Source organism: Glycine max, chromosome 15 (assembly GCF_000004515.6).
Source record: "Glycine max cultivar Williams 82 chromosome 15, Glycine_max_v4.0, whole genome shotgun sequence".
In the NCBI taxonomy this organism is placed as follows: domain Eukaryota; kingdom Viridiplantae; phylum Streptophyta; class Magnoliopsida; order Fabales; family Fabaceae; genus Glycine; species Glycine max.
Genome location: NC_038251.2, coordinates 9,287,695 through 9,313,165, shown reverse-complemented (window position 1 = coordinate 9,313,165; position 25,471 = coordinate 9,287,695). Strand labels below are relative to the sequence as shown.

General features: G+C 30.9%; 3 protein-coding genes across 3 annotated transcripts; 1 reads left to right on the top strand and 2 right to left on the bottom strand.

Moving 5' to 3' along the window:
* Nucleotides 1–4,450: 4,450 nt before the first annotated feature.
* Nucleotides 4,451–5,193, bottom strand: LOC100527767 (alpha-amylase inhibitor/lipid transfer/seed storage family protein). Its single transcript, NM_001250159.3, has one exon. The coding sequence runs from the start codon at nt 5,109–5,111 to the stop codon at nt 4,728–4,730; it is 384 nt and encodes a 127-aa protein (NP_001237088.1). The 5' UTR covers nt 5,112–5,193; the 3' UTR covers nt 4,451–4,727.
* Nucleotides 5,194–15,130: 9,937 nt separating this feature from the next.
* On the bottom strand, nt 15,131–17,436 carry LOC100815105 (trihelix transcription factor GTL1). Its single transcript, XM_003547243.5, has 2 exons — nt 16,956–17,436; nt 15,131–16,049 (listed from the first exon to the last, which is right to left on the bottom strand). The coding sequence occupies exons 1-2, from the start codon at nt 17,183–17,185 to the stop codon at nt 15,263–15,265; spliced, it is 1,017 nt and encodes a 338-aa protein (XP_003547291.1). The 5' UTR covers nt 17,186–17,436; the 3' UTR covers nt 15,131–15,262.
* Nucleotides 17,437–18,316: 880 nt separating this feature from the next.
* LOC100778567 (nudix hydrolase 2) lies at nt 18,317–22,809 on the top strand. Its single transcript, XM_003546152.5, has 9 exons — nt 18,317–18,685; nt 19,676–19,902; nt 20,563–20,628; nt 20,763–20,900; nt 21,369–21,446; nt 21,528–21,578; nt 21,659–21,693; nt 22,147–22,255; nt 22,514–22,809. Exons 1-9 carry the CDS (start codon nt 18,574–18,576, stop codon nt 22,712–22,714), a joined length of 1,017 nt encoding a protein of 338 aa, XP_003546200.1. The 5' UTR covers nt 18,317–18,573; the 3' UTR covers nt 22,715–22,809.
* Nucleotides 22,810–25,471: the final 2,662 nt, after the last annotated feature.

Below are 25,471 nucleotides of genomic sequence, written 5' to 3'. Positions count from 1 at the left end.
CATACGTCTTTTTTCTTTTTCTTTATGTGTATCATATTAGAAATTATAAATTTTGATAGAATAATCTATTTGAATTCTAGCTCGACCCTATTGAGATATGATACTACATAGGACAAAATTAAATTAATTTTAATTTATTAACATAATATATGAATACTATTATTATGTATAGTTAAATTTTTAAATTAAAATATAAATTACATTTAAACTATATTTTATAATTTATATTTTAAGATAAATAATATTAATATAAATATATTACTAAATTATAAAAAGTATTATTTATTAAATTAAACGTCTTATTATAATACATAAATATTTAAAAGATATACTCTTTTTAAAAGAACCAATGTTTTAGATTGTATATTGCGTATGATTCTCGAACCGACTTAAAAGGTTCAATATCTAAGAGGGTTATGAATTGTTTTCTTTTTAAAAAAATTGAAAATTTTAAGATGATTTTCTAAAAAATCATTTTAAAATGTAGATTTTTTAAAATAATTTTTTAAAGAATCGTCTTAAAATATATTTTATTTAAATAAATATTTAAAATTGAAAATTTTAAAATGATTTTTCCAAAAAATTCTCTTAAAAGTAAATTTTTTAAGATAATTTTTGAAAGAACCGTTTTATAATATTTTTTTTCAAAAAAATATTTAAAAATTAAAGGTTCTAATATAATTTTTTCAAAAATCATCTTAGAATATATTTTTTTTAAAAAAATTGACTAGAAACATGAAATAGACATCAATTTAAGCTGAAAACCTGATACGGACGCTCATCAGATATTTTAGATCGGAAAAAAAAAACATTAGCCAATTATGGTATCAACACTCAACAGAAGTATAAGTTTACTCTAATATATCAATTATTACAATAACAAAGATGAAATCATTCAAATAATTAGAGATGAGGGCACAACCTTCTCATAAAAAATTCTAAATGTCGATGAGACTTCAGTGCAGGTTCTAAATGTCCATAAGACTGCAATGCAAGTTCTGTGAGAAAAAAAAATAATATAATAATGAGTAAAGGAATATATTTTTAAATTAATTGTTCAGAAAGATTTTTATTTTGGCTTTTGCATTTTTCCTATGGGACACACGTGATCTTAGTTGCCCTAATATTTTTTAAGCCAAACAAGCCCCCTTACTTTTAAAATTAAGTAAATGTGATTCATTTGTTAAGTTACGATCAAATTTTAACACTGACATCATGACATGGCAATGAAATTGCATATGTGGAAATTAATTTAATGATTTGATACTCAATATGCCACATAGGATTGAATATATAAAATATAAACAATTTACATGATTAAAAAAAATGAAAGCAACTTAGATCAAATTAAACCTCATGAAACTCAAAACAAAAACAATTCTTTGGGTTTGCTAAGAGTGACAACAGAAACCAAAAACTCAATTTCGATAGAATTAAAACTTATGGGTTTTGATGGAAATTATGTAATCATAGTAATAATTGTAAATATGGTAGAGTATATGTTATGTAATTATGTTAATTATAGTTGAAAAATTAAGCAATTCTGTAGTAATAAAACATTTAGCACCAACTGTATATTCATGTAATTCTGACACAATTCATCATGTTTCATTCTCTTTCATCATGTCAAATAAACTAAACTTGTAATAACACATTCTGTTCCAAATTTTATAAAATAAATTTGTGTTAATCAAAATCAAGTTACAGGACAAAAAAAAGTTAAAAAAAATTATAAATTAAAGTGTTTGTTTTTTTTCTAGATAATATGATAATCAAACAAATTAAAGCATTACTGTAACAAGCATTTGGTAGCTGCTTCCATTGCATAGAACAAATGTACCTCAACATTTATAATGTATGAGAAAAGAATACAAAGAAGCCAATCACCTTAAACTTAATGGTATTCTTGAGGAAACCAGTGACTAGATCACGATTTGCATGCATCCTTACACCATTCCAACTGGAGTTTGAACCATGACTGTAGAGACCCCCTTAACAATAGAATCAGAATATGCAGGCATGTGAATGCTCAACAATTCATGCCGCGGGACGGTCCATTTGAACCTCGACGACTTTGGTTTCTTCCTTGAAGTGGACAACGATGGCGCTTTAGTTTTCAATATCTGGAGGGAGAAGATTTCGCTGGCGGTGATCATGGCAAAGGGGGTTTCGAGCTCGAGGGACTTGGCCATTCCCATGGCAATGGCAGTCTTGTTGCCCGACCATGCCGTTTGAGGCAGGCGCGGCTCCAGGGAGGAATCTAGGGCAAGGCCATGGATGTGGGAGTGCTTGCCCACGCACAAACTTCTCCCTTAACTCTATTATACAAGCCATTTCGGATTGTGACAGGACTTAGTGTGAACAAACTAGGCATGCACGTTTTTTGTCTCTGGAATTTGTCTCCATTGTTTCAGCCATTTGGTTTTGCAGGAACTAGATGTGTGTTCCCATGTTATATAGCCTTGTGCTAGTCATAGCATGTGAAGAGAGCACAGGAACTGGATGTTAAGCAACCATGGGATTAATTGCAGAATTGGATTTTATCGTCACCTGCATTAAAAGATAACAATATAGCTGACAGTAAAGTGTAAGAACACATCTTTCATTAAAATACAACATTAGTGAATTGCCATAAACCCATTCAATCCTAAGCATTTTGACATTTGCTCTAACCAAATTCACACACGACTTCACAGAGATCAAACATAACAAACCCCATCCTCTTTACGTTTATAACACGGGGGGGGGGGGGGTGGGCGTCCTTCAAGTTTTAAAGAACAACCCGCTTTTCACAAAGAAGGCAATATGAAGCACCCAAGCATGCAAAATCCAACCATAAGTACTCATTTTGGCTTCTGAAAATACCCTATTAAAAGAAAACCAAACCTGTTCCATGTGCAGAAAAGTGCTATGCATACAGTCACTGTCCAGAAGAATTGGACATACTATAACTACCAGACCAAAGAAAATAGTCCTAAGATTAACATGACATCCAAGACAAAAGAATTTAAGAAAAATCATAGCTAGGATTCTTTTTCCTTTTCTATGTAGGCTAGCACTTTTCTGCTAGAAATAGATATGATAATGAATTGAATCTCAGTTAAGCCTGATCTAAAAACTCGAGATACCAAATAATAACTTGAAAACAAAAAAGTTTCTATTCAAATTAATCAATAAATAAAGAAAAGATAAATAATAAGTAAAGACAAAACACAAAAGTCAATCCATGAATATCATTTCAAGGGTCTCTGTTTGTTTGGTAGTCCTTGAGCCACATTTACATTCCTGTATTTCTAGAAATCAATTAAAAGCATGACAAAAATTGAGTTCTAAACAAAATCTGCATAAACATTTTTCGTAGCACGCACATTTTCATTTTTCTATTTTTATCAAAAATAAATATATTCTCAAGAAATGCTTGATTATTGCCAATCCTTGTATTAAAAATTTAAGAGAGCATTTTATAGAAATTCATTACCGATGTAAACTGATGCTAATACTCCATTTGTTTACCAACTTCAGATTCTTTTTTTTTTTCCATTATTACACTTTGGTGGCCTGCTATGTTCAGCTAATCAACTCTAGTTTGCCATATCTGTTCAACTTGTCTAAATCATAAAAAGACAAACATTTGTACTGACGATAATATTCAACTATTTTAATTTGTTGTCAAGATTGAAACATATATTCTAGCCTTAATTGTATTTAATTTTTTTCTCCCCAAAGTTTTACAATGTTGCCAATTTTTGTCCCCAAATTTTTTTGCAAATTTTGCCCCCTTATATACCAAACATCTATATTTGTTTCTCCACGTAAAAAAAACAGCCACAATTAATGAAAAAACTGTCACAGAATTATCTTAATTTTGATGTTTGAATTAAAAAATCTTCACAAAATGTATTAATTGTACAATTTTTCTACCTGAACCAAAATTCGTGATACTTAAATTAAGGAGTAAAATTCGTGAAAATAATTAGGGACTAAAATTTACGACATTGAGGAATTTGTCTATTTTCTAAAATCATCATTATTGAATATCTCTGAAATTGAGATGATATTTTTAGTTACTACATTCTTTTCTTGAATGGTGTAACAAATAAGTTAGACAATTTTATCTAATATATAATATTCCATCCCACTTTTACAAAGCTATCAAAGTATATTAGGATAAGTTGTTCCCAGCTATGCATTATAGTGTGACATTTGGATTCTGTCAGTCAACAGAAGTTAATGGAGTAAAATGTAATTTGCACATGCACATAAAATCATAGTTGCCATCCTTTTCGATCAATTTTTTTTATATATAACAAGTTTAACTTTGTTATACAACTAATCCTTAAATAAAGCTTTTTAGGCTATTCTTCTAAATATGCTTCACGCTAAGACAAATTAAAAAGAAATGGTATATCGTATATGTACCTATAAAGATTTTTTAAAAATGACAAATGAATTCTGGAAATTAATAAGAATCACATAATTTTATTGATACCACAGCTCTTACAGATGCAATCAAAGATGCTGACGAGGATGATGAGTAACCCTCCGTCAGTAGAACAAATGTTGAAGGAGTGAGAAATTAGGATGGCAAGCGCCAAAAAATAATAATAATACATGCAACACAACATGAATTGAAAAGAGAAAATTAACCATAAAGAGATATGAAATATGCATGACAAAGATCACCAACAACATGTGGAATGTGTGGATATGGATCAGCAATAAAGAATTCAAGGGCACTGGAAGCCAGCGTTATTCCTTCCACAGTTGTTGAGAATTACGCTCAAGGAAATTGGGACGTTGAGGTTGATGCCAAGAACGTTAGCTTTGAGGGCAGTGCAAAGGCATGCAGCAACTTCAAGATCCGCAAGACCCTTAATGAGGTTGCAGCATGGGAGCGTTGGTGGAGACCCTAATTTAACATTGACCAAGTTCAACACGTTGGCACACACACCCAACTTAAGTGCATCTATAGGGCAGGTACCCTTTTGAGAAGGCACTGATGGGTCAGGGATTACAGGGATGTAGGTGGAGCTCACCATAGTGTAGGAAAGCATGTTGAGACAAAGGAATAGAGCAACATAAGTGGATGCAACTGTGCCCTTGGAAGCCATTTCACACAACAAAGGATATCACAACGATTAGGGTTTGGGATATGATGCTTAGTTTGTGAATGCTAATTGATTTTGAGTGATGAAAATTGGAGAAGTGTAAGGGGGGTTTTATAGGTAACTAATTTTGAAGTTTTTGTTTGGTGTCTTTGTTTTAATTTAAAATACTACTTAACCAAACCCGTGAACCTATGGGATTATAATTGAGATGCTTCACAAGCTGGCACCCTGGCTGGGCAACACGAGGGATCATATGATACGTAATGGAATCACTGTAGCACCAAACGCGTAGAGTTATTGGTCTTTTTTTTTTTCACAAGATAAAATTGACATATAAAGATTGAATATGCATAGGACTGTGAAGATGTTAACTATGATAATAACTTCATTAAATTAATAAAGCAAGTAGATGTAAATTTTTTTGTGTGTGCACAAGCAAGTAGATGTATGATTGGCGGGTTCATGCTTTCCATGACATCCACGACAAATTGAAATCACACAAACAAGACAAAAAACCTAGGCTTGTGATTGGGCACAGATAAAATTATTATTATTCGATTCATGTTATTAATCTCCTAGTTTATGCTCAAATTAATTGGAGTTTTGGAATCTCGCAACATAGGCTTCAGATAACTAGCCTGGATTTCTATGTTAATGTATAAGTATTATAATTCCGTCAAAATTAAGAAATTTTCAAGACCAAAAAGAAATAGATCGACTCTCGCTCGTCCTTTTACTAATTAATTTTCTCTAGCGAAATATATTTTAAAATTGCTTAAGGTAACCGTTTTTCTTGAAAATGTATTATATTTTAATTTGAATTAAATACTTCCTCTAGTTATTATTTATCTTAGAAACAAATGGATACATATTTTTTGTCCTAATTATAAGAAATATAGATCCATTTTAGATATAATAATTACACTACCAAAAAATTTGATGTAGCAACCAGACTTTGCCACCACTAATTATCAATCGCAACTAGCGACAGATGTAGCAACCATTTTGTGTAAGAACGGAACTTTGCGTAGTAGAGATGAAATTAGGATCGTGTGGTAATTAGCAGGAGTTTAAATCAAACGTTGGTCGCTAATAGGTGGCGAAATTAGCATTAAAGCAAAGCAATTATAGTATAATGCTTTGTCATTGAAACATTCAGTGGCTAATTAATATTTGAGACCAAGAAGTTCAGTTGGTAAATTTATAGTAAATGTAATATGCGACTGCAGATTCCGACACTAATGTCATTATAATAAATATAAAATAAAAAAATAAACTAAAATATAAAATTAAAAAATTGAATTTTTAATATTTTAAATATAAATATCAATAAAAAATAAAATAATTATTATAAATTATTTTACTATAATTAGTTATATCATAATTTTTTAAAAAAAATATCTTATAATACATGTAAATCACTAGATATAACCGCTATTTAAATTTATGGATATTTGTAGAATAAAATTAAATTTAGTTCGTTATTAATTAAAAATATCTAACTTAACTATTTTTATAGGCTTGGTGTAAATTAATTATATATTTCTTATATAAAGGATTAGAGAGAGTATAATTATCTTTTATTCTGATTTTTTATATCATATTACTATTAATTAAAATTATATCAAATAATTTCAATATTTCACTTTATAGTAATTTATTCAATCATTATCTTGTAATATGGTTGATCTTAAATGAAATCTAAAAAATGTAATTTTGAAGAGCCTATAATTTTTACTGAGAATAATTGTAGTATATATATATATATATATATATATATATATATATAACACAAAAGAATCAAACTTCCAATATAGTTTAATACTTTTAATATGGAATTAATTTATTTTGTTAGCGCTCTTTTAGCAAATAACAAGAAGACAATCAATATCAAACTAATGCTTACTAAAAATTAAAACTATTTCAAGATTAATGTAATATTTTTCAATTCATCCTCTTTTCAAATTCGTAATTATTTGGATTCAAATAAAAAAGGATAATTATTCAAATTAATCCCTGAAAAATAGAAAATATAAATTTACTCCCTAAATATACAAAAAGGTGACAAATTAATCTTACAGTTAAATTTGTAAAACCATATTATTATTAAGTTGTAATGTTTAAGGACCAATTTAATAATAAGTTATATTTTTTTTAGGATCAATTTAACATTAAGTTGCAAAGTTAGGAGAATAAATTTTCATTAAATTGTATGCAAGACTAATTTATCATACTTTTAAATATTTATGGACTAAATTTAAATTTTTCACCTTTGAAGAACTAATTTGTCAGTATTTTACACTACTTGGGATAAATTTGACTATATATCTTAAAAAATTAAAATTGATTTCATATTCTAAAATTTCTACAAATATACTATCAATAAAAAAATTATTTAATATGTATACAAGATAACTAAAACAAAAAAAAAATTGTTATCTTTAGATTGAATAATTATAAGATAATTTTATAATTTGTAATTGGATAATATTTTTCTAAAACTTATTTTTAGATTGAAAGTTCATTTTATATAGATCATATATATAAAATTTCATATTAATCATAAATAATTTGTTATCTCCTTTATATAGATTAAAATTAATGTAATATAAATATTTTAAAATATACTAAAATATAAATGATTTGATTATATTTTTGTTATTCAATTTTGATAAAATTTAATACAAACAATCTTGATAATATGTAGATATAATTCAACAGTTGTATTAATAAAAAATACATTCAATATCAAGTTATGAAAATAATGTAATAATTATTAAAATTATACTAATTAATGTAAATTGTAAATAAAACACTTTTTCCCTATAATTTTTGTTCCATGAACTATAAGACAAAACACATTATATATATATATATTATTTTGAATAACAATTTTATATTTATATACTAATGAGTGGATGGTTAATTAAGTGGTGATGAGTTTCAATAAATAAACAAGTGGTCAAAAATTCAAATTTTGACTTATATGGATAAAACCTAGTTAGAAATAGACAATAAGTAAACAACTCACCTTTAAATATATTCAAATATTTTTGAAAGAAATTAGTCTTAATGAATACTCAAAAATAGTTTTTGCAATCAAGTTTTTGAGATTTTTCAAAATTGCAACCATATTCTGATATTCCTATAAAAATAAAATTTTTATGCATCAAGTATTATACAAGAATTTAATTAAAATATATTGATAATATAGCATAATTGATCGACTATAGATTAATATACAATTGAAATTATTAACTTTTATAATAATTTTTAAAAATGATATTTAATATAATTTCTAAGTAATTAAAAATATAAAAAAATCTTTACATGAATAACATACCGAAATTACATACCTTATATATAATATGTAACTGTTATAACTCATGCTTATATAAAACAAATTATATATATAAAATTCGAATTGACATTTTATTAGTGACTATTCAAATTTTCACTTGTCCACCAACCATAAAAAATATATTCATAATTTGTTATAAAAAAAAACAAAAAAGATTCGCATAGATGTCAATATAATTAAGAATTAAAATATGATGTCACATAGATTTGTCATATCATAACACGTGAAGATTAGTTTACATATCTCAGCAGCGAAGTTTCTTTTTGACTGAAGCAGTGAAGTTTCTTTTTCATTTTTAAATAGTAATATATAGCTGTTCATACATGATTTTATTAGTTAATAGCATAACACAAAAGATACCTTTTCAATCAATCAATTTATATGTTTTAAATAATTTAACTATCATTAAAAGATACTTAATTTTCATGAGAGATAGCTTAGGTATTTTGGAAGGATGTTCCAAGTATTGAGATTGTGAATTTTAATTATGCAAATTGGATTCCCCAAAGTGCTTTCTAAGTAATAATAAATATAGGTACAATTTTTTTTCTCCATTTAATTTACATATCTTATATTTTTCAAACATATACAAAAGAAATTCATCAGTTTTGTGGTTAAGGGTTGTTATTGAACCTAAGCCGAAGGCATTGAATTCTACCTACACTAGTGGAAAAATTATATCCGATAACTTCGTTTTAACGTGTACTATGTAAAAACAGATGTTAAATAAGATGTCTTGATACAATAGATAAAAAAAAATTATATCTGTTATAAATTTAACTAATGTAGAAAGTAATTTCACATCAACTCAAATTTGAATCGATGTAGCAAGTATATTTTAGAGCAATTTTTATAACCATGAAAAAATCCTTTCACAAAGGCCTCAGATTTCTATAACTTCATTCTCTTTCATCCACGACACTTACTTCCCTACCTGCCCTCAGATCAGCAAAACCCCTCATCCATTATTTCTTTCACTCTCTCACTCTATACCCAACCTTTCACTTCCCCAAATACTGGTCACCCCAATCAACACCCTCCACCAACTCATCTTCACATTGTCCCCCAAACATAGATTACAACTCCATGCACATGTTGTGAAGTCCAAAGAACAAGTTATCCCTACAAACTTGTTGGCCACAATAGAGAAAGGAAAGTACAACATAGACCCATTCAACAACAAGCTAGCCGTAAACAACTTTGCACTGGCGTTCAAGAAGTTCATTGGCAACGTTCATAGGCTTAGAAGTTGCACCACAAGTGTTGCAACTTGTAAGGTGTTCCATGAAATGGGAATCTGTGGTGAGGTGAAATAGCATCAAATCTAAATGTTGAATCCTCGAAAACTGGCACCAGATCTAGATGTACTGTCTTGTTTTCTAAATCACTTGACTCACGTAGACTTTTCAATGCGGTCTCACTAACGTTGTACGTACCTATATTTGGCTTATTATGTTTCTAATATGTGGTTTCGCAAGGCATTACCTTCCATTTTTTTCTTTGTTAATTATATTTTTGTTGTTGATATATTTCAATTCTTTATTGAAGCCATCACAAATTCTCATTTTCCATTTTTTTCATTTTCATGTTGAAGTTTGTATTTTCCTATGTATTGATGCAACTTTATTGTATAAATTTTTTATTTGGTGAGAAATGTTTGGGAGAACAATTTGGATTAACACCCAATTACTTTCATCATCAACTATTATCCCTACAAATCAACATGAGACTTTTTAGTATGTTTTATCTCTTCTTCACATGTTTCTTGTGAAATATTTCACAATTGTTCCAAGTCAAACATGCTTAGGAAACTTTTCGATAGATCACCCATCACATAATTATTTCAAATCATGCATGTTTAATTGTGAAGTTTTTAAGTGATGGACTAGGAAAAAGTAGATACTTGTTGGTATAAATAATATTAATTAATTTCTTAAGTCATCCTAAACTATATAGTCTTATATTTGCAGGGTCTCTCTTATTCCGATGTGTATTCAATTCATTCATGTTTTTCTCCCATTGGAAGCCTCTCAAGAGTTGTTTCTTGTTGTGCTTCATTTCTTTTGCACAAACAATCACTCTCACTCTTGTGAGAGTTCATGATGTTACACTTAATTTTCCTAGTTCATAGTTTATTTTTTGCTTGATTGCATATTTTATCACTCCAACTATAATTTATTTCGCAAATTTTATCACCTAATTTTTTTTTGGCATTTTACCACCATAATTTTTATGTTTTGCATATTTTACATATTTGTTAAACATGTTTTGCATAATTCTTCTGTTCCTCACTCTTTGTCTCTCTCGCCTTTCGCCTCTCACATCGCCCCCCACTATCATAGCCAACGCTTCCCTTCCTTGTCTTCCTCATCGCCGCCGTTGAAGGCTGTTGCCCCCACCATGGCTTATACAGCTTCCTTCTCTTCTCGTTCTTGAGCCCTTCATCTCATTCTCACGTGAAAGCGGAAAGCTCAGTTCTTCCTGCGACAACACTTTCATCAATCGTGTCCGCAAACTGCACCTCCACGCTCCAGTCTTCTCATTTTCTCTTCCTTTGACGCTTCAAAGATCCAACTCCTCATATAACACAAGACAAAATCTCAAGTTTTCTTCATTTTTAGACTAGACATTTTATCGAAGAAGGTTCTCGATTCTTTTTTTCCTTTTAAATTTATGTTTTAAAAATAATAATAATGAGAGTTAGATGTGTTTGTTCATTGTGAATTTTGAGGCAATGGGATTCTGATTTTCGTTATAGTTACAAATTGCAGTGTCTGCTTTCCTCTTCTCCCTTTTTTGTTTGCCTAGTCTGATTTTTCGTTTTTATTTCTTACTTTTAATTTTTTAGGGATCAATGTTTTTTTAAAGATATTTCAGTTCAATTTTTGAAATAAAAAAAAGTTTGATTTTATTGAGTTAAGTTCAGTTCAATTATAGTTAAGTTTGTAGTTTGTAGTTTTTTTGAACATGCCTAATATGAATTTGTCTAATTAAGTTAGACTGTGGTTTAGCGATGACATTATTATCTTTTGTTCTTACATTGTAATTTGGTTTTACAAGTGTTGTAAGTCCTTAGCTCAAGTGTTACAAGTCCTTAGCAGTGACATGATTTTATTTTGTGGTTTGCATTTATATGATACTTTTCCTTTATATTTGTTGCACAGGTTGTCAAAATCTATAAATGAGAGAAATGAAAAATAGAAGTTGTAATGGAATCGTGAATGCCTCAAGTCCTCTACCACTGGTTACTCTCTCTCAATGTCCTACTGAACCAAGTGGAGCTCCATCACTATCAGAACAAGAGTTAGATGTTCCTACACAAGTAACACAACAAGGGACAAAAGCTCTATCTCCATTTGGACAAACAAAGGTACAAAAAAAGAAAAGCTAATAGAAACCCTTTTAATGTTTGGATGTATTTCAATAGGATAAATGGTGATACCTTTTGCAAGTATTGTGGTAAATCATATAAGGCATGCGAGAGATTGTATGAAAAACCCTACTAGGGAGGTTGATAGGAAACAAAAGACAATTGCTATTGGAAAGGGATGTGAGAATGACCTTAATGTTATTAGTATGAAAATTGTTGAATTCAATAGAGTAGACTCTTATAACACTTGCAAAGATGATAATTTTAGATGAACTTTTTTTTTAAATTGGTTGAAAATGAAGGATTTAGGAAGTTTATGGAAGAGGCTCAACCCTATTTTAAAATTCCTTCTCGTGTGACTATTGCTAGATATTGCATTCAAGTGTTCAATGATGAAAAAGAGAAGTTGAAATGCTTGTTGTTTGCAAAAAACAATTGGTTTCACTTGCAACTGATACATGGACATCAATCCAAAATGTGAATTACATGTGTGTGATAGCTCACTATATATTGATGAGGCATTTAGGTTGCATAAGGAGATATTCAAATTTTGTTTGATTGTCGACCACAAAGGTGAAACCATATGGATAACCCTAGAGAATTGCTTGAAAGAATGGGGGATTGAAAAAATTTGTTGTGTAATAGTGGATAATGCAAGTCCAACAATATAGCCATTTAATATTAAAGTAGAGGTCTAAGTGTTTGGAACGATCATACTTTGTTGAATGGAGAGTTCATGCATATGCGATTGTCAGTGATGGGTTGAAGGAAATTGACTCCTCAATTAGTAAAATAAGGGCTACATTCAAGTTTATGAGGTCTTCTCCTAGTAGGTTGACAACTTTTAAGAGGTGTGCAAAGGAAGTTAGTGTAAATTCTAAAACAGTGTTAACAGTTGATGTGCCAACTAGATGGAACTTCACTTATTTGATGTTAGATTTTGCTGAAAAATTTGAATAAGTTTTTTTATCACTTTGAGTATATTGTGGCTTGTGTTCAATCTTCTTACTAGTGAAGGAGGATGTTTTAAAAAGGTTTATTGGAAACGTGCTCATGTTTTTGTAAGTTTTTTGAAGGTTTTCTATGATGCAACTCTTTCTTTTTTTTGGATCATTGCATGTTACAACTAACAATTTCTTCAAGAGGTTGTTTAGTATTCAGAAATCCCTAAATAAGTGGAGGCACAACGATGATCCAGTGATACAAAAGATGACAACTAATATGCAGTTGAAGTTTAACAAGTATTGGGAAAGTGGTGGAATCAACTATCTTTTATATGTAATTGTTTTTCTTAATCCATGTTGTAAGTTTGAGTACATTGAATTATGTTTTAATAAAATGTATGGTGTTGAGAAAAGCAAAGAAATGGTGAAAAATTTGGATGATCTCATCAAAAAATTGTTTATGGATTATGCAATACAACATCTCATTTCCATTGAAAGTAGTACTTCTAGTACTTTGGCTTCAAACATTGGCTCACAATTGAATGTAGATCAGGGTGATGAGGATGAGGATTGAGATGGTCAATTTAGAAAGAAAATGAAGAAAAAAAATAGGGTGATGAGCAAAGGAATGAGTTTGAAGAATGAAGTTAAAGATGACAAACCTAGATTTGACATTTTGGCATGGTGGAAAATGAAAGCAACCAAATATCATGTTATTTCTTTCATGGTTAGAGATATATTGATCATTCCTATGTCTACTGTGTCATTTGAGTCTGCATTCAACACAGGAAGTCTAGTACTTGATCCATTTCATAGCTCATTGAGTCTCACTATGGTTGAAGCTTTGATTTGTGCCCAAAATTGGCTCAAAGCTGACAAGCAAAAAGTCAATGATTTGCAAGTTGAATTAGATGAAACAAAAAAGATTGAATCTAGTGTGAAAACTCCCAAATTTTTTTCAATGGTTTAGAATATCAATATGAATTAATATTCTGTTCTAATGAGATTTTGTTTGAATTTTTAGAGTTATATGATTTGACTTTATATATTGCTATTTTTGGAACTGCTAGTATTAGGAGTTAGGACCACTAGTTCTTAAGGTAATATTTTCAACTCAGTTTATAATTTGATTTAATTTTTCTGCATATTTCTTTTTTCTGCACATTTTCAACTTATTACTAATACAATCATTGATTTTGTTCTTTTGCTTGCAGTGTTTGAGCAACCGTCCAGCATTGGATCTTATGACTGGCCAAAAAACTGCACTATTTTTTCAATTTTAGACTTTTATTTTGTATTTGTGTTTGTTTTTTGGGCTGATATCATTATCAAATTTATTTTGTTCAAGTGTTTACTTTATGGGCTGAATGTTGATAACATTGCAGCAAGCCTACAAGACAACAACTTTTATTTTGTACCCTTGCTTGACACTTTGACTGTTTGTTATTTTCAATTTGTTTTGGTGTTTTAATTGCATATAGACAACAAAATGAACAAATTTGTATTCGGTTTTATTCAATGGTAGTTTGATGTTAAATTTTTTTATGCAACAAATTTACGTAATTATATTGTATATTTAAAGAAAGTTGTTTTTAAAAAATCTATCCTAGAATTTTTTATTTTTGAATTCCATGAGTCAATTGACTCAACTTGTTCATGACCGACCGAGTTGAGTTGAATAGCAAAATCACTTAAATCTGACCCAATCCAACTTGAACTTTTTTAACTAGGTTGTGTGATGGGTTCTTCCAAATCCAATCAAATCCAACTCGTGTATTCCTACACATGAGAGATGATAAGTTATTTTATTTGTTTTTATTTCTTATAATTTATGCATTTTATGATAAGCATAATTAAGTTTCCTAAAAACTTTTTCAAAGGACCCCTTAAAAACAAACTACTTTTCTTGATTAAAAAAAACTACGTTTAATATAAAAATGTTTCTGTTATCGTAGGAATGAAATTTTCTATTTCCAATTAGAATTGCTGTACTGATAGAAATTGCACTAAACTCGGTACTTTGTGTCTTCTTTTTTTTTGTACTGTTTTGAAATTGAAATCAAAATTAGAATTTTACTTTAACAACTTAAACAACAAAATTTAACAATAAAAAAGTATGTAAAAAAAAATACCTTTGTTGATAAAAAAAAGTATGTCCCTTTGCACTGTTTTGAAACTCCAATTTCTACTTAACAGTTAACTCCACCACCAAAAGCATGTATAAAAATACCTTTGTCCATTGACATAAGCCACCACAACCAAAAATTATATATATATATATATATATATATATATATATATATATATCAGCCCAATGAACTTAATATTTAAAATTTTAAATGCAGGGTTAAAGGATGGTTGGTATATTATTGTCCACTAAAGTCATCAGTGAGAAAATTGAAAGGAAGAATGGCTAAATAAATGCTGAATGAAGGAGCTTTTACATAAGCCGTATCTACGACTATCAAGTACTACCTATTCAAGTTTCATTCAACTCCTTTACTTCAATCTGGGGAACACCGCAGGTATTGCTCAAGGCATTTCCAATACTTAAGAGACCCTTTCTATACAGAATGTCCAACTCATCAAAGTAAGGGCAAGTTTTACTATTTTGACGCCTTTTCTTGCCACTCCCTATTGTCCTTTTATAGTACTTGTTGATGTTTTCCCACTTCTCCTTACACTTTTTTGCAGAGCGGTTGTACCCCATGCCATTCATTGCTTCAGATATCTCCTCCCATATTGTCCCTTTTGATCCCATGAGACGAAACTTGTGCTCCAATGAAGTTCTCACAGTGATGAGTGATTGCACTTCAACATCAGGCCATCTATTGTCACCTGGATCATTGTTCAGTTCTTTTCTAGCACTTGCCTCAACTTCATCCTCTTCTCTTTTGCTGCATGGTTTTGCAGGTTGTTGGGGGATTTGAATTTCATGGCCCAACAGGTTCTGAATGAAGGATATGAGGGCCAAATTTCGAGAATTTTCTTGGGCTCTAGCCTCTTCATCTTTTCTGATTCTCTCCATCTCCTCATTCTTCCAAGCTGCTTCTCTCTTTATTCTTTCCCTTTCATTGTTTTCTATGATTTCCAATAACTGTTTATGCATCTGCTCTTGCTTTTCCATCACCTTCACCACCAAATCCTTCGCAAAATCTTCGAGCTTTCTCACCATCTTTCTCCTTTTCTTTCTAGGGCCATGTCCTTTGGTACTTGCTGATGAATTGTCATCATCCTCATCTTCATCCTCAGCATCAAAAGACAAGCTGAAACAAGGAAGAACTAATCAAAAGAACAGCACAAACGGCCAAACCCATGTTAAAACTGTCATGATAGACTATTTGGATCCTAAATGTGTGTCCCTGTGTCAGAGACAATCTTGTTCGAAACACTGCAAATGCTAAATGTGGCACCTCTTTCAGTAAAGATTTGAGCCTTGAGTTGTCACATTCAAAGAGACTAATCACTTTCACTATACACAACTCCTATTAGTAAAAAAAAGGATAATTAATTCTTTGACAGCAGTTGGATTGCTGAATCTTTGGGAAAATGGTTCCATTCCACTAGACTTTGCCCCCAAGGTTTGTTTCTCAATTGTCACACAGATCATTCTATATGCTACAATTACTTGTGAGCAAATAAAACATAACTATAGTCTTGACTCAACTATAAAATAATAAAACATCGTACGATGTGGGTTTTTAACCAACACAAACACAAATACCATAAACCAAAGCATTCTCGAATCACAAAAGGATGATGCAAAGTAGTACCCAGTTGTGGGCTCTCTCTCTCTCTCATAAAGCCTATCACAACGAGAAGCATCAAATGGACAACAATTGTCCTGCACTGCAACATATTCTAAGCACAAAAAAATCGTCCTTTACGCCTAATCACACGCACCCATCAAAAAACAACACACCCTATCACCACCACAAATCACAATCTTTTTATACTAACCAAAAAAGATAGAACTTTATTGGTTGTTCCGCCCCCATTCCGCAAAGACAAGGTAAATAAATACATAAAGATAAAAAGATAAAGCCATACAAATTCAAATTCAATTAAAAATAACGGCAGTGAGAGAAAGAAAAGAAAAACAATTTTTTAACAATTAATAATTAATTAGATAAAAAAAAAAAGGAGGGAAGGGAGAAGAGAAATGGACTAACCTGGATTCGTGGCATGGGGCGTGACCCGACCCGGAGGGAATCGGATCGTGCGAGAGAGGGGGAGGAGAAGGGTTGGCAATGGGGGCGGTGGGGACGGACCTGATGGGGCGGAGCTTCTGGGGGTTGTGGCGGTGGGAGAGGAGGTCGGCGGCGAAGAGGAGGTCGCCGGAATCGGGGAACGGAGCGACGTGGTCGGGGACGGGGAAGTGGTCGCCGGTGAAGAGGTCCATAAAAAAAATGGTAAAAAAATAATGAAAGAGAAAAAAAAGCGGCGCGAGGGTTTTGGGGAGAGGTGAAAAAATGGAGGGGAATGGGGGTGGTTACTGCCTTACTGGTTGGTAAGTAAAATGACTACTACGTTAACCCCTAGGTAAACTATATAATACAACCCATCTACTACACATTTCAGGTACGGGTAAATGTAATACTTTTTTTTTTTTACAATATTATTTGGTTTTTCTTAGATTGCCCAAAAAAATACAGTATTATTGTAAATATGATTTTTGTTTTACATCATCTTCGTCTTTAATATTTTTATCCTTATTATTATTATTATTGTCATTATTATTATCAGTATTCTTATTACTATTATAATAACCATACTATTTTTTATAAAAAAAATAAAATTATTAATTTATTAAGAGTGTTTTTACAAATATTTTTAACCCAATCTCTCATTTTAAGATAAAAGAAAAAAAAAGTGAAGTGAAACACTTTACATATTGTTATAACTATTTAACTCCTCACTCAACACCAAGACAATAGAAAAAGTGGGAATATAAGAATTTAGCATCACAAATTCTAAGCAAAATTAAGAATGATTTACATGTCAACAATTTGTTTGTAAACATAATTCATGTTTAAATAGTATGTTGTCATTTGATTCATGTTACCAATATCACAAAATGGTGCCACTTATTCATGCAAGCACTCTATCAATCACACACACACAAAAACTTTGTTGTTACTGTTGAATAAAATTAATATATATATATATATAATACACAGAATACAACTAAGAATCCTACATAGTAAATTTTAAACAAAAATAAAAATAAAATATTTAGAAGTCAATAGTTTATTTATAATTATAATTCATGATATGGCATCCTTTAATTTACCCTCTCAACCTCACAAAACGACTTGATTGTTGCTATTATTATTATTTTTACTAAGACTTAATGAAAATATAAAATAATATTTTGTTATATAGTAAAAAAAAAAAAGGACCTCTGAAACTGAATTACGGGTGTCTCCTTTTGTTGGTCCATAATGACGAGGCTATCCCCACGCTGTCGTGTCCACTGTTCCACCGCTTCCCTTCCTTGTGGTTTGAGCTGTTTGGACTGCTTTTTTTTTTTTCAACTTTTAATTTTCATCACACACAAATAACACGTACGCCAATCTCATTCCTTGAATTTTTCAACTTTCAACGTCAAATTTTGATTCAGTAAAATTTCAGTTCCTATCGCACTCGCAGGTTCATTACTTGGTCAGGTAAACCGAACAATTACAAAACAAAAAATATAAAGACAGAGCCAGAGACAGAAAAATGTTACGATAACGTGTTGTGCTTGTTGTGGGTTTGGAATTGGATTGATTCAAACGAGTTAACGCCATGCTCAGATCACTGCCGAAGCTCTCACTCCTCTTTTCCTCAGCCAGGAATCCCCATTATCTTTCAAGTGCTCAGCGTTTCATATCTCAAGGGAGAATAGCAGCTTCAAGAGGTAGGTGTTTAACCGAAACCAATTATCCAGACCAGATTGCAGTGACCCGGTTACAAATTCTGTTTCTTTTTGCTTTTGGGTATCGTTTGTGACTGCCAAAATTTAACCTTTTCTTTTATTGGTTCCAATTCAACGTGCATGTCTGGTTTTATTTTTTATCATTTTTTTATTAGATCCTGATTTTGAATATTAATAAGCTAATCACTAGGCTTGTTATTGGATGATTTGTAGGGGGTCTCTTGCATCATGAGGAGTATAATGTATTGTTATGTCTTACCAATATCCTCCTAATTCATGAACGCCAGTATATAATATAAGTATGAGTTTAATTTTTATGTACAACCAATCAGAAATCATTTCAGAAATGATTTTATAAGTTATTATAATAGCCAATAAACTTAGCATTCATGACAATTTGTTATTATTCGATGACAATGTAAAAATACCATTCACTCTATTGTGGCACAATGCACTCTACAATTCTGTTGTCAAAAAGTGGCTGTTTGTGCTTGAGATTGTTCACTTTTAGTGAGTTTTTGTACTAGTTGCAGCATTCCCTTGGTAGTTTTAAAAGGGGAGACTTGCTTTAACTTCATTTTCCTGAATTATTCCCAAAGTTCTCCAGTCAAAAGGTCATTGTCGCTCATTTTTAACAACAGTGGAGGTAACTGAAAAATGATGAAAATAAAAGAGAGGTAACTGAACTCGTTAAGAAAATCACATTTTTTGGCTGCATAAACTGTTCTACAGTCTGAAATGAGTAATTCATGCATCCATTTGGTACCATTAAATTTTGGTTGTATATATTTTTCCTAATCAGTTGGGGAAAGTGGGCTATCCGGACTTGATAGTCTTTGTTTACACTGGATACTGTTTCCCTTTCATAGGGAATGCTTAATAATTATGTTCAGGTTCATTAGGAATTACTAAAATGAAACTTGTCTTGGTATAGAGTCTAATATTATTTTTTTTCTCACTTTTTCCTTATAGTCAAGATTGGAGTGGTAAGCACTATTCCTATTCGATCCAAGTTGACTTCAACAATTTCATCAGCAATTGCATCAGAAATGGCTGCAGAAGATCAAGTTCAAAGGGTTAACCTACTAACATCAACTGATGATAATTATGGTGGTGTTATTGTGGAACTTGATCAGCATATGGATTCTGCAACATTTGTCTCGATCCTTAGAGCTTCAGTTTCTCATTGGAAGCTGCTGGTAGGTAATCTTTCTAATTATTTGCTTAATGTAATTAATATATGATATCTGATTTCATTCATTGATGGAAGCATACTGGTCAAATATTAATAAAATGTAAGGATTTAAAACTAGACATGATTAGGGACTCACATTAAAGAATACAAGCAAACAAATCAGGTATAGATGATTTCTATTCTACTGGCCATCCTTCTTTAAGTTTCTTTGTATGGCAATAAGTAACATATGTTATTCATCAATGTATTCATACACATACATGAAGTTTTACTTTTAAGTGACTTTTGTTTCTTCCTTTGTCACTAACATGTCATTCAGTGTATAGATCATTTTTATATATTCTCATTAAGTTTGGTAGGTAATGTGGAACATCTATTCAATAAAAAATGTTAGCTGACCCTTATAATCCTAGGCATAGCAATTTTGATCTATTGGAACAATTTTCATTTTGAATTTGCCATAAGCTTTTTTATTTAATGATTGCCATAAGCTCAGTTTCCTGTCTATTTTATTTTGTAAAAATAGCTGAAAAGCTTGTCATTTATATGCAACAAAACTTGAGCATTTTTATCTGTACTGCAGTCTGTGTGTAGTGAGAATGAGAATCTAGAATCTATCACTATCTTTGTTTGTTTGAGTTAATGAATCAACATTGTCATGCAGGGCAAGAAGGGTGTTTGGATAAAATTACCTATTCATTTAGTCAATCTGGTTGAAGCTTTAGTGAAGGTAACTAACTTTATTGCTTACCTTAATGATAGTGGTTATGCTTGAAATGTTTGGTTAATGAAAATTGGAGTGCTGTTAATGCTTTTAGGTATCAATTTTATTTATTAACTTATTTCCATGACACTTCTATGCAGGAGGGTTTTTGGTATCATCATGCAGAACCAAAATATTTAATGCTTGTATATTGGATTCCTGAAAGTCCAAGCACTATTCCTGCAAATGCCACACACAGGGTGGGCGTTGGTTCATTTGTCATGAATGAAAAACAAGAGGTTTTCCCCCACCATCAATCACAATATAGTGCAACTTCATAGTTCACAATCAGGCTTATACTTAATTGGAAGGAATCTCTTATTGTTTGAGGGCTATATCTTTGACAAATACTGTTATGCCTGCCTGTCCTGTATATTGATAAAATGATAACATCATGGATTAAGATGAAAAAGAACTTTTCAATCATTTGAGACAGCTGAAGGGAAAAAGCACCTTGCTTCTCATTTATTCATAGGAAAAAAAGAAGTGATGAATGGACTGTATCTTTATTGTTTATTTTAGTTCCTCTCTTTATTTTCTCACCCATTGCTCCTGCTTAATTTGATTCTTGTCAGTTTCTGTCTGGTAGGTCCATTATCAGAATTTTCATTGGAAAAGAGTAACATGTCTCTCACCAATAGAAATTCTTCAGAATATAGTTCTATTGGCAATTAACATCTCATTTTCTACTTATTCAATGATCTTAGGTCCTAGTTGTTCAAGAGAATAGTGGACTATTTCAAGGAACTGGAGTCTGGAAATTCCCAACTGGAGTTGTTGATCAGGTAGATCTGTTGGATATCTTTCTCATTACGGTATAAAAATCTATACTGCATACATATAATCTACTCATTCAATCTATTCAGGGAGAAGATATTTGTGTAGCAGCAGTAAGAGAGGTCAAAGAAGAAACAGGGGTAAGTAATCTCATTGCTGTACTAATTAAATGTGGGCTATTGTTCTAAGCCTAACTATTCTGGATTCTCTCAATTTTCAGGTTGATTCAGAATTTGTGGAAGTATTAGCATTCAGGTAGCACGTTTATATGAATATATATCAATTCATATACTTGATGGGAAGTTCTGATGATTGATTGCGGAGACCTCAAATAGGAGATAGAATGTTCAAATCTCATTGATAGCGAATGTAGGGAATAAGGACTAATGAAAGGAGGGCCAACATCATGTAGTCCAAAATCCTACAGGAATTTGGGAATTCTTAACCATTCATATTCCAGGTGCAGGATCCATTTTAGGTCTTTCAGTGTCAAGCAAGAGTAGTAAAGCTTGCCTATGTTAACATATTCACTTTTACCAATATCATTGTCTATGAGACAATATGTGCTTGAAATATTTATATATTGCAAATTTTGTTACCTGTCAATAAATTAGGGACTTCTTTGTTTTGAATTTTATTGGATTCTTGTGAATCTACAATATAGATGACTGAGAATTTTTTTCTTTTATTTGAATATCTGATCAACAGACAAAGTCATAATTCATTCTTTGAGAAGTCAGACTTATTCTTCATGTGCATGTTGCGGCCTCTTTCTTCTGACATCCAAGCACAGAGATTAGAGATACTGAATGCACAGGTATGTAAATTTTAGTTGAAGTCATGATTTGTTTTCTATGTGCCTTTCAAAATGTTCAATGCATACAGACCCTAAAATACTGAAAATATCATCATTTTTCTTACTGTCAGTAAAAAGCTTTCTTTCTCAAAATTGATTTTAATTCATTCTAGTGTGGAAATAAATTGTAGTAGTAATTTTGAAAAGGATCCCGAGGAAATGTAAAATCATTGTAGACAAAGGCAGACATCGATTTTTCATATGATTATTTTTCTGCAGTGGATGCCATTTGAGGAATATGCAGCTCAGCCATTCATCCAAAAGAGTGAGCTTTTGAAGTACATAAATGATACATGTTTGGCAAAGATGGGTGGACAATATTCTGGATTTTCTCCTGTATCTACGTCATCAAACTTTTCTGACCAGAAGAATTATTTGTACTTGAGTGCTGGGGCCTTAAAGAGCTCCAATTCTTCATAAGCATCATCAAAGGTTACACAACTAGAAAGGACATTCAATTAATTTGTATTATTATTTGATTCTTTATATGAACAATGCCGGTCTTCATCGGTGAAGTTAATTTCATCTACCAAAAGTATAGACTTTGTCATTTGAAAGCAAATTCAGTGATAATAACACAAGAGTTTCTGTCGAAAAGTTAGACATTTAACACACGGCATTTTGTAGTAATACATGATTATTTAAATAAATAAATAAATAAAACTAGCATAAGCATAGTGTATGATCATGTTTGGATAAAATTCTTTATATGTATTTATAGGAGAAGAAAATAATAAAATAAAGTAAATTACACTGATCCTCTTTGAAGCTTGTTTTTATTACATCCGATACTCTATTTTTTTTAACCTTACCAAAAAATCCCTTAACTTTTGGACTTTTGTTAAATTAACATCCCCTCTTAGACATAAACAGCGTTACATCGACTCCTCTTTAAGAGGCCGAAAGTAATGTAAAAAAAAATGAAAAGATATCAAGTGTAATAAGAACAAATGTCAAGAGAATTTATGTAATTTATTTTAAAATAAAATGAATTGAATTTTGTTTGTAAGTTAAAATTAATTTATGTAATTAATGTTATAGAGAAGTTTTTCATTTAACTTATTTTCAATTTAGATGTATAAGTTGATCTTAAGAAAGAAAGAAAACTTAACACGTTATACTTATTTTCTTATATAAAAAAATGGAGAACTTTATCCAAATAACTCTATATCGATATAAAGTAACAAACGGAGGTGTGTGTGACTGTGCTTATAATGATCCTGTACTGCGAGTTATTTTGGAGTCATGCAGACATCATAAAAGAACTTGCATGAATGTTGACATCATCCGCGACTTTGGTAGCAGCTAGTTAGTGCTGATAGTCATGCGCGCACATTTTGTGCTGTGCACAATATAAAGATTATTTGATTAGTTTCACAGTGATGAAAAGCAACGGTGGGTGGAGTGGACCAATCACTTCCCAGCTTTGCTCCTTCCTCTTTAAATGGTATGTGTTCTTTACAACACAACCTCTTTATACAATTAATAATTTATTTTTATGGTTGAATCATATTAAGAAAAAAAAACTCTTTAAATAAGTTTGTCATTATTGAGTGCATGGAGTTTTACACAAAAAAAGACTGAATGCACTAATAATATAAAACAGATCTCCATTAATAACAAATTTATTGAACTTTACATTAAGTTATTACAATTTTCTTTTGGGGGAAATTTGCTTCCCTTTATATAATTTTTGGACAAAAGTATTTCGTTAAATAGAAAAAATAGAGAAGTTAGGATAACGATATCAATTGAAGATTTGTCCATTATTAAAAGTCATACAATAAAAGAAAAATAGAGACTTTTCTTTCCTTTTGTTCCTTAAACTGTGAAGAGAGCTCCCATAAAGATAACTATAATTCCTTATTCCTATTAATCCTACCTAAATTAACTCCACAAAGATAACTAAATCCTTTATCTTATGTCAATCCCACTAGCTTAAATTGTACTATCCTTTATGGCATAACTAATAATATTCACATATAAAGCCCTCTTGTCAAGTACCTGTTGTCAAACTTCAAATGTGAAAGGTACACGAAATTTATCTTATTTTAAAAGCTAGCTTTGGATGTGAAAATATGTTAAGAGGTTTGGTTTATCTATTTGTTTTCTTAAAAATATTTTTTACCAAGTCACTTTTTTCCACTTTTCCCTACTAAAGTTTGAAGAGCAAAAAGGAAATCGGTTTATGATTTCACGTAGACCCACACATGGACCGTAAATAGCACAAGTGAAGAAATATCCTTCACCCCTAAACCTATATTTCTAATAATATCAAAACAAAACGTCCAATATCTTGACTAAACAACAAAATCAATCATCCATTGAGATTAGACTCCATTCAAGACTTTTGTGTGGCCCTGCCTTCACATGTAGTTGAAGCGTCAATAGACAACGCCTTCAGAAGGAAGAAAACTAATTGAATCAATCACAACTCCTCGGGGCCTTCTAAAATTTTTGCTTCAATTTCTACCTCGATGCTATTGATTTACACAAGAATCTAACCTAAGACAATGGCCAATGGCCAAAACGTCCTTTCAGGGACCATATATTCATTCCCTTGACCAAAGACAATTCACCAATATTATGAATATGAAATGGTTCAGGTTTAAAAAATTGAATTGTGATCCTAATTAACGTCGTTGTCTTTTTCTCTCTCCTCTGAGTATCTTTAGATATGTATATATAGACATCTGGAATAAGGGCATATTAGAGGCAAGAAATATCGTTATAGTTGATAGTACTGATTGAAGCAAAGGCCAATTAACTCCGAATAACACGGAACTGTTGTCTCTTGTTTCTGCTTGATGTTTTTCCTCATAGAATTGAACACATTTACACAAGTCTACACTTTGCTTCAAAGTTTTTGTTCACTTATTAAAGTCTTACATTTGTAAAACATTTAGATAACTAGCTTATAAAACGAGCATATCCAACTCAAAGTTTGACAGAAGACACTCTTGCAAAATAATCACTCAAATCAAATAAGACCCTAGAAATTCGAACGAGTAAACAAGCCATTCAAAGTCAAGATCTTTTTGCATAGTAATTTCTTATTTTTTGAAATAATAGGAAGATTTTTGTATTACTATTGCGCAATTATTATTAATGTATTATAATTTAACAGATCAGATTATTGATAAACATACCAAGAAAACCTTAAGCTATTCATAACAA